This window comes from Triturus cristatus, chromosome 9, assembly GCF_964204655.1.
Source record: "Triturus cristatus chromosome 9, aTriCri1.1, whole genome shotgun sequence".
Taxonomy (NCBI): Eukaryota; Metazoa; Chordata; class Amphibia; order Caudata; family Salamandridae; genus Triturus; species Triturus cristatus.
Window position 1 is genome coordinate 946,750,711 of NC_140592.1, and position 13,428 is coordinate 946,764,138.

The 13,428-nt window shown below is 39.1% G+C and overlaps 1 protein-coding gene across 2 annotated transcripts in view; it reads right to left on the reverse strand.

Moving 5' to 3' along the window:
* PPP4R3A (protein phosphatase 4 regulatory subunit 3A) overlaps window positions 1-13,428 on the reverse strand; it is a 306,141-nt gene that overhangs the window by 87,958 nt on the left and 204,755 nt on the right. For both annotated transcript variants that reach the window (XM_085626549.1, XM_085626548.1), the window contains exons 10-12: window positions 8,901-9,059; window positions 6,598-6,767; window positions 2,982-3,124 (exon numbers count right to left, since the gene is read on the reverse strand). In XM_085626549.1, coding sequence (XP_085482675.1) covers window positions 2,982-3,124; window positions 6,598-6,767; window positions 8,901-9,059 — 472 coding nt within the window. The remainder of the gene's footprint in view (window positions 1-2,981; window positions 3,125-6,597; window positions 6,768-8,900; window positions 9,060-13,428) is intronic.

Genomic DNA, 13,428 nt, shown 5'->3' on the forward strand with positions numbered 1-13,428 from the left:
CACTGCTTCCCTTCACAGGAGCATGGGACAACGGGGCAGCCCACTTAAGTCATTGGCTCCATTGCCCTGTGACCGCATTTGTCTGATGACATGATCATATCACATTGAAAAGGAGTAGGACTCCGTGCCAAAGGTGGGCCGCTACTTTAGTTTGCAATTTTCTCCTTTTAATAGGTCCCTTATCTTTTCATTTTTATTTGTCAGGGAATATTAGGCTACCTAGACAATACTAGTGGGTAGATTGCTTGCCGCTCATTTTATCGGCAGTGCTTCACATTTAGTGCAACCACCGACTCTAAACAAGGCGACCATCATGGAATGGCACTGCCCATGGTGTATCATTGTTCTGCTATTCTAAGTTAGTCAATGTTTTGGTTCTAAGTGGCAACAATGCTGGAATTTTAAAAACAATGATATCTTGCATAGGTTTTTATTTTGTGTGGGGGTGTTTTATAGAGGTTAAGACGGTGAATGAAAGAATGAGTTAATGAATAGATGAACGAGTGCTAGGGTGAGTAACAGCATATAATATGCACTACTGAGTAACTAAAACCAGCACTGAATAAAGAGGCACTTTCATTTAGAAGTCAGACCTACTGACATTGCCAATATTTGTTTGTTCTTGAGACATCATTTGTGGTGACATGCTTATTACCAGCAAGGCTCTACTAGTTGCAATCACCTCTCTGCTATGAAAGAAGCAGATCCTTAATTCTTCTTTTGCTTCTCTCAAATCTATACCCATGAAGTAACTTGAGAGCAAAGGTATTTAGGGATTTTACCTTTTCTTTTCAGGTAAGTAGATGACATCCCACCCCCTGTCCAATTTAGAAATGGGGGACTTTTCTCAAAGTGTAATTCATAGAAGGGTAGAGAGTATTTATTTCCTAAACATCTGCGAGTCTAGCTTTTAGGTACTGTGTAGGTTAAACTTGGTTAGTAACAGTTGTGGTAACTGTGGTATTTTTCCAGTCTAAGGTGTCTAGGTAAACTACTGACATCAAGTCTGAAAGCTTCTTATGTCAGATGGCTTGACTGAATACTCAGAATGTGGCAGATTTGCTTGGCTTTCTGCTCCCTTCTTTCTGTTGTATCCGTTTTTCTATATGAATTCATCCCACCTCCTTTTATACTTCCTTTTAGCTTTTACTGCTTCACAAGCACTTTCACTCCCCAGGCTTGCTGGAAGCAGGTGGGCTTACAATATTATTTTGATCAATCTTACTGTACTACACAACAATATGCTAATACAAGCCAGCCTTTCCCAGGATGAGCAGAATATGCAGGATCAGACAGGTGAAAATAGTGCTGTGCCCACAATGCTAATATATAATAAGCAAAGTCTATCCTTATGCAAACTAAGTTTAATTATGTAAACCCGGCCTTTTTCTCTCATATTCACCAAAGCAAACTCCTAAGCTACCCCCCGTTAATTTTTCTTGCAGAAGCAAGGCTAGTATAGATTTACAATAATGACCGAGGCTCATGATACAAGTGTGTGTGTGTGTGTGTGGGAGCCAGGAGATAGAAAGTAGCTTGATACCAGAGTCAGTGAGCCAAAGGAAAGCATATGGAGGGAAAAAGGAACATAGCGCCCCTTGGCACAGGGGTGAAAAAGTATTGACAATGCAGTGGAGTAACAGCAAGCTAGCAGTGTCATTTTGGGCATCCATGCTTGTGCTTGCCAGGAAAGGGATAACTAATGATATACATAGATGGTTGGAGTTTGAATTTTACATGGTATCTGTATGTGTAAGGACTAAACGTTGCCATCTGCCTGGCGAACCATCAATGCCCTAAAACTGAAATCCAAAACAATGTGAAAAACCAAGTAATGTTCCGGTTGAATACTACAGGCGAGTATGAGAAGGATATATTTTTCCTGCACTCTGCATATTAGCTTGCTTTCAGGTTTGTACAATAAGTAAGGTAAAATGACCTTTGTCAGTCCACCCCCCACAATGGGAAGACAAGTAAATTACCTGGAAAGTAACGGTCCATATTTGTATATGGTAATTAGTCTTACATTTAAAAAAAAACATTGAAATGGCAAAGGAACAGATTCTGAGACAGCCAACAACAGAATAGAATGAGACAACTCTGACCAACTAAGCCCTCGGAGGATGAATTCCTGTGCCTCATGCCAGAAGCATCATACATGGCCTGTGGCACTTACGCAGGGATTTTGACAACACAGGTAAAGTTTCATGCATTGAGCATTTTTATCTGTGCTTGCAACTAAGTCAATAGCCTCTCAAAAGCTGTCACTATTTTGCAGCAGAGATGTAACTTCTTTGAAGGAACCTTGGTGCAATACAGGCAAATGCAGGAATGATCTGGTAAGGTGATTGTTTCCTAGAGAAAACATGCAGGTCACCTGCAAGTAAGACTGGATGCATGCTGTGCACATTTGATGCTGGCTCAATGGCACATATAAAAACAATATAGATGAATACATTTGAAATTGTCTAAGAAGCCAAGGGCATGGTTCTGAACGTTATATTTTAGTAGCTTGCCCAAAGTGAAAAATATACAAGTTGGAGACAGAAAGGTGAAAAGGAAGTAAGTGGACAAAGCAGCACAGGTTTAAGGTGGATCACACAGACTTACAAGCACATACATTAATACTATCATTTTTATTCACCAACTAAACACTGTTCAAGTGCTGATAAATCTGAAGGAAACGCAGAGGCACCTTTCTGCCACAGATATTAAATGGGAATTCCATGAACAGCAGCTTTCACGAGCAGTGCTGCAAACAATCACTGGGATACCGACAAATAAATGAAACTATGTACTATCGCCCCCCCCCCTCCCCCACTGCAGTCTTTAAAACAATTTGCAGGACTGCAAGTGAAACAGTACATTATAAATTTACTTTAAAGCAACATGTCTTGCTTACTGCTGTAATTACCAATACACATGCCTTGAGTTTTTTGAAAGCTCTACAGAATTGTGACTGAGGAGTTGGAAAGAAATACCTGTCAAGTTTAGGATTATCTTGCCTTTCCCTTTGTTGCTCATAACGTAGTTTCAGTCCTTTAAAGGTCTGCACATATTCCACATCCTCCAGTGCTTTCCAGTAATTCTCGATAACATGAGCCGTCAAAGACTTTATGTCTTCCTAAAACCAAGATGTGGAGCCATGAGACAAAATAATTCAATTTTGGGTTTAGCTAAAATCTAGGCAGTTATCAGTCAAGCCATTACAATATACCAACGTTCTTTAATGTGCAGCATTTGAGGTTTGAACACACCCAAGGAGAGACATAAAACAACATTTTTAAAACATTGGCTTGTTTTGTAGATTTATATTTATAAGCAAGCAAAACCCCAAATATTAACGACCTGAAGATGTGGGGTAGGATTTTGAAATTATGAAACAATTAGAAGGTACACAAAATAAATTGGTTGTGTGCAGTTAAGAAATTGTTTGCTTCATGATATTCCTTTCCCTTTAAAGGTAACATCAAATTTTTAAGCCAATACATTTTAAAGAGCATTATACACTTGAAACCTGTTAAACAGGCCCACAGCCGTAGACCAACAATGTCACCGAACTTTACTGGCAAATCCACAGTCAACCATTGAGACAACTTGCATAACAAACATATTTTGAAATCATGATCCAGGAAATAACCAATGAATGATAGTCCAATTCTGAAATGTGCATGGCATGTTTATTCCATTTGAAATTAAGGCGTTCACTAATACATATGTACACCAACGTTTGTTCATAAAATGGAAAATATGATTCTTCAAGCTGCATGAATCGTGTTTGTTGCACAGTTCTAACAGCAGTCTTTAGCACATTCAAACTGCCCATTTACACAGAAGGAAAGGAATAATTAAACATCAAGGTATAGCTAAATTAACCTGCATCAAATCAAAACCCCTAAGCTAAATTATGGTTATCCTCCCAACTAGGTGACATGAGAGCTCCAGCGAGCTCACTCAGTGTGCGTTGGAAATAAATATCGAAGGTATGTGGGCAGGATTTACTCTGGCTCCACTCCAGAAACATAATTGAAAAGGATAGCGAAATTCCTACCCTTACTAGTTGCTGAATAATAGTGTGGCAAACAGTCATGTTTCAAATAATGTTCCAGCTTCGTTTTTTTTTTTTTTACTGAACTCACCTGCAGCACATTGCAAAAATCCTGCACACAACTGTCATTACTATAATATTGCTTCTTACTTTACATGACAGATCAGTTACAATGCTTCTATACAAAAGCAACATGATCAAAAAAGTCAGCAGCCCACTACAGGCTGAGAGACTACTAGATTGATCAAGCAGGAAACATGCTAATTTATAGGTAACACTCAAATGTAATGTTATTTCCTCAAAATTAAACCCCTAAGCAAAACATCAAACTTTCACTGTAACTGATATGTATACAGAAACTCACTGTATCAGTCATCAAATCAACAGGAAGAGTCGCCTATTTGCTAAGATTCTGATTATACTTCTATTATTTACATACTTCGCTGTCTTAATAGCAGCCATTTAATCTTTCTAATTTGAAGTAGCCATTAAAAAAATCGATGTGTTATTTATTCTGTGCCTACCATTGTGTTCGTTTTGTTGGATGAAACATGGAAGCCTTCTGATTAGAGAAGAAAGTGGTGATCGACCCATGTTCAGAAAGACCAGACTAAAACCAGATTTACCAGTATTCAGACTATGCAAATAAGTTCCTGTTATGTACTGACATACTTACCTTGAATTTCTCGAAAATCAGGCATTTATCAATACCTCCTGGATCTAGGTTGGACTGCTTACTGGGTTACACGGTGTGTTTGAGAAAATCAAAGTTTTTGCACTATGTATAACAATTTACAGCATAGTGTTCACACAGTATGTCCTCTACTAGAAGAGTGGATTCCCTTTCAGAAACATACTTTGAAGCCCATACTTTATCTAAATATTACAGATTATCCCACTGACTCAAAGCACCACTATTTTCCAAATTAATCTTTAACATGAAAATGTTTCAACCAACATCAGAGCTTTATGACCAGAAAGTAATAATTGAAAATTATTATTAAAAAAAAATGTTACTTACCCTCTAGTTCTCCTTCAGGGGAGTCTCAATTGCTATAAAAACTTTATAAATAAATTGCATTCATAAGCACTAAATTGTCCCACGCATGTGTGGAATCCAGGAGAACGTTTTTGAAAAATATATAACATACTTTTCTATTACAAAGGACATTTAAAAACATTTTCGATCTGAATAGTGAAGGCAAAATATTATTTACATTAAAATAGAAGCTAAGTTTAATGACGCTAGATTAAGAATAGTTGCATAAAGTACTCTAAAAGTTTTTAAAGAAAGAGAGAACAATGTAGCTAGGCAGGCTGCAGCCTAAAAAGGGTGGGAAAATGACCCTGCTCACTTTAGGGAAGCCCACTCCACAAGCATCCCATCATGCCCTGTTACACATGCCTTGCCTCCAACTTTTCCCAAAATTAAGTTAACGATTATTTAGAAGGCTTCTTACTAATAGGGTTCTTTATCCAACAACAGAGTCTCTCCCTCCCCCCCCCCCAAGGTTGTTATCGATATCATTGGAACACGTGTGAACACAGTGGTAATAGTGAAGGATAGTGAAGGATAGCAGATCATGGAGCATTATACAAATGCATTAAAGAGTAGAGATACCTGATCATTTTTACTGGTCTGAGTAATGAACAGATTTAATTAGTCAATATCAATTACAAACCGCTTATTTCATACAAATTTTATTTTCTCTCAGTTTCTCAAGTGCTGCTGAGCTTTTTTTAAACATATGACGAAAATCAACAATTCTGCACCAGGTCAAGTGCATGTGTAGGACAATTCACTGCTTATGAATTCAATAGAGATTTTCTGACAGACAACTGGTTTTGGTATTATTGTAACATCTGGCAAATTACATTTATACAGGAGGGGAGCAGTGTCTAAATTATTATTTGTGATGGTTTAATTATTTAGGATTCTAACTAGTCATTAGTATATATTTACTGCTAATAGCTTCAAATAATGGCAGAAAAATATTCAATAAGGAATTACGTTTCAGCAGTAAATGTTTTATTACAAAATAATATTTTAGGGTTTCGTGCTTGGCAGGTCTAAACAACTGCTAAATATCTGAAGACCTTAATGAGAAATTAAGCAGATGTGGAAAGTAGTGAATGGAACCATGCTCTTGCATATGTTTGAGGCTGATAGGTGTTGCAAAGGGGAAATGAACTATTGGGATTAGCAATTGCTTATCAGTAGTATTTTCATGCAAATAGTTTGTATGGTCCGTTTGGCTTCATACTACTTCTGATACACGCAGAAAGTTGTGGGATTTTGACATTTTAAAAATAAATCACTAAGAAATTGTGTGGCATTCGAGCAGGTGGCTATGAATTCTGGGCAACTATAATAAGATGATTAAAGTAAGTTTATTAATTTGGAATATGCAGTTTAGTAAGGTGCCCGTCCAAATACATAAAGGTTCCCATCTAACGATGCTAGTCCGGCATTAGAAACAAGCAATCTACCTTTGTCACACTGAAAGGTAAGATAGTGGATTTCAAGGACAAAATGAACTGGGACTCACCACTCTAACGTATTCAAACAGCTCTATTATGGCAGAGTTCATCAGATTGTAGCGTGAACCATTATTTAGAAATGCTTTGACCACCGGTTCAAACAAAAAACTTTTCATTATATAACGATTGTAGAATTCATCCTTTAGCCCAACTATCTTTCTCATGAAGCGAAGAGCACCTAGAAGACAACAAACAGTTACTAAACTTAAGATATAACAGACTGATCACCAGGATTGAAAGATTAACATTAACTTTTCAACTGCCATTTAATGACATGCAAATAATTATCACATGAAATCTACATAAGTTTCTACTAAACAGAAATTTGCAACATTTCATAAAACTTGAAGAACCTATCAGTCTTTAGATGTACGGAACATTCACGTTTAATCAATGGAATTACGTGGCTCTAGCTGGTTTTGCATCTTGACGTTCATTTTGTTTGACTACTTCACATTATTTTGCAAAATTGTGGTTGCACTCTGTATTCTCCTTGAAAAATAAAGTAACCTGGTCTGCACTAAGGTCAGACCTCTGACCAGATCATTCGAGTTACACAGACTGAAACCACACAATCCCATTCAAATTGATAACCTGACCTAACTTTATTAGCAGCTGAAAGTCATCAACTCCAAATGCAAGCCTTTCAAATCAAAGCATGTCTAGGATAATTTGCAACATGTGTGTTACAGGTAACACTTTCTTTGCACACTATGTTTTAAAGTGACTTGATTTTTATAAATTAGCATTAAGGTAGGTTAGCATTTAAAATAGTCTTAAATTGCATAGTATAACAAGTCCTGTTTCAGCGTTCAGTCTTGTGCCAGTGTTGTGACCCTGGGGTTTGAATGTATGCTGTAAGCCACTGTCTTGAATAATGTTGCCTAAAAGGGTTATCCACGTTCTATTTTAAAAGCATACCTAGAAAGTTCAGAGGATTACAAATCCTAAAGACATCCTAATAACAGATGTAACAGACTCATGAGGAATCTACCTGAAAAGGCAACACACAACATCTAGGTGACATGAAGCAGCTAGGTCCCAGGCACTGTAAACAACACTTTGAGAGCCAACTTCAAAGACATGGCACCTGCATTCTGTAAAAGCCTGGGACCTGTGGTGTAAGTAGAGCTTATGAAATAAAGTAACAGACAAGATTGGGAAAGCACCAGGCTACACAAAACAGCATAGAACTACCAAGTACAGAAAATAAATAATGATCATTTCACACAGGTTTTGTCTGATCTGAGAGCAAAAAAGCTATGGAAACTAGGGAAGCTTCCTTTTATATCTGGGATGGACTTTTAATCGTAAATGCAACAAGGTTTGAAAATGGATTGTTGACAGGTCTCTCCTTTCCTAGAGATAAGAAAACACTGACCAGTTTAGTACTAAGTGGGAGGCACCAGACTTGTGGCGGTTACCTATTACTTTTAAAAGCTGGGTGTAATCTTCGCTATAGCTGGTTACACCTACTAACCGTATAACTTCACAAATGCAGCGACTTGAGACCCTCATGGGTGAGTGGCACGCTTTAATCCCCCTGACTGACTGAAGAAGGAGTCTAGTTGAATGGCCTCACTTTTGCAAAATAACAATTGCCCATTTCTGCAGCAGTGAAAGCTTACTCATTTAATAGTAAATGGATAGATGGAATCTTACAATTTTTCTTAGCCTAGTTCTAACTGACAATTACAATACCTTCGGACTGAGTGTAAGGAGGCTAAGACATTGGAACACCACATTATTTGAGTACAGTTCCAAATGTGATAACATCCAGCACCAGGCACCAACAAGCCATGAACTTCCTCGGTCACAGATCCTTTGTTAACGGTAATTAATAAACTGAGGCTAGACAAGGGGATATATCAGGCTATTAAAACACCTTTTTTAGAGTCTGTACTTATAGGATGCAAATACAAAACAAGACAACACTTGAAAAACAAAAACAAGTTAAGAGTTTAATTAATACATTTAATCAAGAGGTACTAATATCGCAGAGATTATGACCTGAGGGAGTATCCAGGCGCTGTGCATCCAAAAGAGTAGAAATAAACAGTAACAATAAGTATTGCTGGTAAATCTAGGTGTATGAGCACTATTCGTTTTCTGTATCTGACAAATGAGGATATACATTCTCAACTTTTTTATATTAGTAATTTAAGACGTTATCCAGAAAATACTAGAATTTTTGTAATTAACTATATTAAACAAATGCCTGTATTTATATGTTCAGTAGTAAACAATCTATTTCCTTGCCATTTCTAAAACGGACAATACAGTCACACAGCACAATGCACATAAAACTTACATAATGCCACAAAAACATGCTGAGAGGACATGAGAACGAGTACTCTTCGAAGAATGTCTTTATTGATGATGTAGTTCTTTATGTGGTAGGTGTGATGTTCAACACAAAACGTTAGGAGTTCTAATATTAATGCCAACAGCTGGGCTGTCTGGAAATCATCTGAAAAAAAAATAAAAACGTTACCCAAGAGCACAGTAGGTTTAAATCATCGCTGGACCTACTGCACTGGATTCGTCCTTAGATAAGCATGTCATTGGTGGGTACAGGTTTTTTGGTGACCACATAAGTTAAGGCCTATTCAAAGTTTGTGGGTTTTCTCCTTCCAATATAGTGTTCAATTGTTGCTTGGTTTTAATTATAAACAATCAAAACAGTTATTATTGCATGCATTGTACGAAGCAAAGTCACAATTGTTTGACAAACAGCAGGCAGGGTTTGAGCTACACTAAAGCATACATCGATATTTTAAAATTCAACCTTTCCTTGGAGCCCAATCACTCAACTTTCAAATGACAATGGAAAACACGCCGGCCAAGCTCTGCCAAGTTTTACAGTTGCCTTCTTCTTGCACCTCTGCCCTTCATTTCTCTCGAGTGGATAAGAAGTCTGCTTGCAAACCTTCATTTTTAATTACTGATAACTTGTGAAACAGCAAATGCGTCTGTCATGAAAGGAAGGACACTAGAGTTTCAATGGTTTGCTTATGTCAAAAGAAAAAAAACAAAGCTTCAAACGTGCTCTCCATAGTCACCAATAGGCTAGTGGTTTACTATCAAGAATTAGGTTTAATGTCATGAGGCCAGAAAAGGAACTGCAAAGCAGGTATTTTGAAGCTGTACATAAAAGCGTAAAAAGCCTCTTAGCTGCATAATAGCACAGCTAGTCAGTCAGTTACATACAAAAACTAAGGCATAGATGCTTTGAAGTTCTTTTACTACAACATTATCACAAACCATAGCTCAGCAATTATCCCAAGTCGGCTCCTTTCCAGTAAAGTCCATCTTTATCAGCATGATTTTTTTTAATGCTCATCCATAGAGTTGGCTTGTACCTAACCCACAAAGAAGTCACTACCCAGCAGTCAAACAGAATTTTCAATTTGAGATATTCACCACAAATGAAACTGGAAGGTTAATTTCTTCACAATTTGGCAAGGCGGCAAGTGCTGCCATGTCAACCTGCGATGCTATTTTGAAGGCTGAACTCTAATAAAACTTCATCTTCTTTAGTAACTTAATTTTAGGACATAAAAACCGGAAAGCAGATGCAACCCAACGTGGCAGTGGCCTGTCATTCAGCCATGTAATGGTGCAAACTGAATTAAGTGTAAATCATCTTGTTCACTCCGAAAAGTATATATATATTTTTTAAGAATTTTGTCCCAAAGTACCTTTGCTCAAGTAAGAGGGCTAACTTGAGTTCTCATAAATCACTGTTGCTGAACCCACCTTCAAAATCTGAAAACAGCATTATTTTGTAAACCAACGACAAGAAGTCGATCTTCACCCTTAACGATCTAACTACACCTAGGAACTTCACCCTAGTTGAAATCAATTCTAAATCATCCGAGGGCAAGTTATTTAATCAACTCATACAATCACGCAGACGATGTAGGTGGAATAAATTAACTATGCAGTAAAAAGTACAGTAGTAAAGATCAATGAAGAAACTTTGAAACGTATTAAAAAGAGGGCATGGTTTAAAGTAAATATGAACAGAAAAATCCAAAGGCTGAGATGGGAAACATTTTTAATATTCTTGCAGGAATCTAAAGTAATTAAAAAGTGAAACATTTCTAAAAACAGGTTAGGAGAACTTGGTCACAACTCCTTAACATACTGTACTGCATAGCAGTTACCCAGATCTCCAATTCTAAAGAGCATTCAAAATGACAAATAAATCATTATACAAATGGAGCGCCCATGAAACATTTAGAACTGTTATCATCAAAGAACCAAACCACATTTAAAACAAGCATTTGAAGTGCACAATCGGTCTCCAATATGCAAGAGTTAGATCAATCGGCGTTGTAAATGACAATGTCTTTTACCTATGTGTTTTGGCTTGGAGTGGAGTGGATGTATGTGGTTTGAATTAGAATTGTTTGTGGTGGAATTGTGGGGGGTGCAGCGACTCGGTTCTGTCCACCCAACCACACCGTCAGTTTTTTGTTTGCACTGTCCACACCGCTGGAGCCCAAAAACAAATTATCTGTGCGAGTGGGCAGAACTCATTTTGGAGTTTTTTTCTTTTTGAAGGAAAAGGTAATTCTACCTAACAGGGAGGTTGGAGGGTGATGAGGAATCTGCAGTTAGATAGAGTATCCACCAGAAGGAGTTAACTAACCACAGATTTCTCACCTTCAGACTATATATATACTAAAGCAGTCCCTACCCAGGTAGCGGGTCTATTGGACAGCTAAGACCATAACGTCCTGCAGGACTGCACAGACAAAATGCCCTTCCACTCCGACCTGGCAGTCAAGGAAGTAGTGCTTTCTGAACATGTGCACTGAAGCCCACGTTGCGGCCTGACAAATATCCAGGACAGGCACTCTGTGTCAGCACAATAGTAGCAGCTTTAGCCCTGGTGGAATGGGCCTTCAGTCCTCCTGGAGGGTTCTTCTAGGCCAGCACATTGCAGAGTTTAATGCAGAGGACTATCCAACTGGACAAAGTCCTGTTCTGCTCTGCCTTGCCTTTCTTCATCCCAGAGATCCCCACAAAGAGATGAGTGTACCCGATGGTCTTTGGTGCAATCAAAGAAAAAACTCTGTGCTCTTTTGCGTCCAAACAAAGTCTCTCCTCCTCCTTTGAGGACTGAAGCAGAGAAAAAAAGTCAGAAGTGTGATGAACTGTCTAACATGAAAGGGAATCACAATATTTGGTAAAAAAGCTGATCTATCATCAGCACCCTTTTTCATGAAAGGTGGTCGTCTAGGGTGACTGGACTAAAAGAGCGTAAAGTTAATGCAACAAGAAAGACAGTCTTCAGAGTTGAGAGGCATAGAGGTCACCTCTGCATCAGCTCAAAAGGGGTGTACATAAACGTAAGGACCAAATTAAGATCCCACTGTGGCATCATAAAGATGTTAGGAGGGAACATACAAGTAGGCCTTAAAGAAATTGCATTAAAACAGGTGTTTTAAACAAGGACGCATGACACAGTAAACGCAAAAAGGCAAAAAGAGCTAACAAATAATTAACAGTGCCCACTACAAGTCCTTGTTGGGTCAAACACCCAAAAAAAACAACAACAAAAACATACATCCGACAGCTTGGCCTGCAACAGATCTGTGTTACAATTAGCACATCAAGTTGCAAACTTGTCTCAGTGCCTGAGGTAAACAGACTTTACCGAAGGACGTATGGCTACAAGGATGACATGCTCTACTTCAGGAAGGAGAATGAATGCAGTCAACTGTCGCCATTCAATCTCCACGCATGGTGGTGTAGATTGCGCAGGCCAGAGTGTAAGACCCTGCCTTGCTGCAGCAATAGAAGATCCTCCAAAAGCTGCAGCATGATCAGACGGCAGATGTTCATGCCCAGAATTTCCCGACTCCACACTCTCCTCCCCCAATCTAGAGCCACTAGGATGACTTGGGCACAATTGTTCCTGATGTTAAAAACTCGGGGGAAGAGAGGTAGCAGCATAAGGCATGCAGTATGTGTCTCAAGGGGGAGAACTTCTTAGGAACTCGTTCATGCTAAAGTGCTGATTTTGCACTTTCTCGGCGGTGGCAAAGATCAAGCTAGGGTTCTCCATTTTGTTAGAACACCCCTTGTGCTACCTAGTGGTGTAACTGTGATTTGTGTTCTGCTAGGTGATGCCGGGTGAGTTTACACCCCCCCCCCTCAAGTCGTCCACAATGAGTGAAATGAACCAGCAATTCTGCCAGTTCCAGAGGCGAAGGGCTTAAAGGCAAAGGGCCCAGGACCCCATTCCGCCAAGTCTGTTATAATACTACAAGGCAGTGGTGTTGCGCTTGAGGACCCAACTAGCCTCTCCTTGATGGATGAAAGGAAGGCTTTCAACACCAAGAGAATGTCCCACAACTCAGAGATTGATGTGGAAACAGGTCTCCACCGGAGACCAGAGAAATTTGTCGTCATCTCTCCAGATGACTTCCGTACATCAACAGAGATGCATCAGTCACCACCATCATCATCATCTCTGGGTGGGGTAGGAAGAGGGGTCTGCCGCTGGTTCAATGCAGGTCAAGGAGCCACCAATGCAAATCTTTTGCAGTCTCCTCTGAATCCTGTAGTACTCTGACCAGTTCCCCTGGTGCTGGGTCCACTGTCCTCAGATCTCAATGCAGAGCATGCATGTGCCATCTGGCATGGTCAAGTGGGGAGGATGCAGCAGGCCAATAGTCCATGAAGCCTCAGAGTAACCCTCACAAAGTCACAGGACCAAGGGTGAAACATCAGGATCATAGTCCCTAGGGAATGAGCTAGGATTAATCCTGCTACAAGCCTGAACTACCAGGCTCTCAGGAGTAGGGTGTTGGGGCAAAAAAAAC